This window comes from Pundamilia nyererei, unplaced genomic scaffold (assembly GCF_000239375.1).
Source record: "Pundamilia nyererei isolate P.nyererei 1_Seehausen unplaced genomic scaffold, PunNye1.0 scaffold00488, whole genome shotgun sequence".
Classification (NCBI taxonomy): Eukaryota; Metazoa; Chordata; class Actinopteri; order Cichliformes; family Cichlidae; genus Pundamilia; species Pundamilia nyererei.
In genome coordinates this window covers 95,682-96,648 of record NW_005187889.1, presented here as the reverse complement: position 1 = coordinate 96,648, position 967 = coordinate 95,682, and the positions used below count along the sequence as shown (strand labels likewise).

General features: G+C 36.0%; 1 protein-coding gene across 1 annotated transcript in view; it reads left to right on the top strand.

The window, feature by feature from the left end:
- Nucleotides 1-6: 6 nt before the first annotated feature.
- The window catches only part of LOC102193460 (granzyme K-like), a 19,241-nt gene continuing 18,280 nt past the window's right edge, over nucleotides 7-967 (top strand). The window contains exons 1-2 of the mRNA XM_013916154.1: nucleotides 7-109; nucleotides 276-417. Of these exons, the coding sequence (XP_013771608.1) occupies nucleotides 46-109; nucleotides 276-417 (206 nt within the window). The 5' untranslated portion in view covers nucleotides 7-45. The remainder of the gene's footprint in view (nucleotides 110-275; nucleotides 418-967) is intronic.

The window sequence follows — 967 nt, the reverse complement described above, 5'->3', positions numbered from 1 at the left end:
CGGGTTTCACTGCATTCAACATCTGATCTGCCACAGCCAGGAAAAATGTTCTGCCTGAGGAGTTTCGGTCTTTTCCTCTCGTGCGTGCTCCTCTTCATCACACAGCCAGGTGAGTAACGTTTCTATTGGGCTTTAATGAATTAATGAATAATTGTGTTATGTAAACAACAAAGAACACATTGCTGATATCTCGGTGCAGAGTGTTTTTCCACTCATCTGTTCTTGACTTGATCATGTGCTGATTTATGTTTTTGGATATTTTCTTTTTGTTTCAGGTCACGGTTCTGAGATCATTCAAGGGAAAGAAGTCGAGCCGCACTCGCTGCCTTTCATGGCTTATTTAAGAGGTAAACTGTCTGCGTGTGGAGGGACATTGATCCATCCACAGTGGGTGCTGACGGCTGCCCACTGCACTCGGTAGGAACATGAACTTTTAATTTTTTCTTATTTTTTTCTAAAAAAAAAATTACATTATTTATTTTTTACAGACCTTGTGAAACATTGTCTCCTTTTTTAATTGTGATAAATTGTAATGTCCATACACTCACTCTACTAATACATACTGGTTTAGAGTGAGTGCATTACCATTTTACTGCGAAGGTCAGTACAAACATTTTAGCACGTTGCTATATTTACATGTCTTTCCTCATCTTATATTCTTGTTTTCTTACATTATAGACAGAAACCAAACAGGTGAATGTGTTTGTGGAAACCACTCAAAGTTTGTCTCCATGAAATGTCTGAAATTCTTATTTTTTTCTTATTCATGATTTATAATATTTTATATTGTTGAAGTTTGTATTTCAGCTGGAGGAAATACGATGCTACGATGTTGCTAAGTCTCTAATGATCATCAGAGACTTAGCAACAGCCATTACGCAGCCAAATGTATTAATATATACACTAATAGCATTAATATGATTATTCTTATAGAAACTCCTGATCTGTTAACCCTTTAAATGTGTAA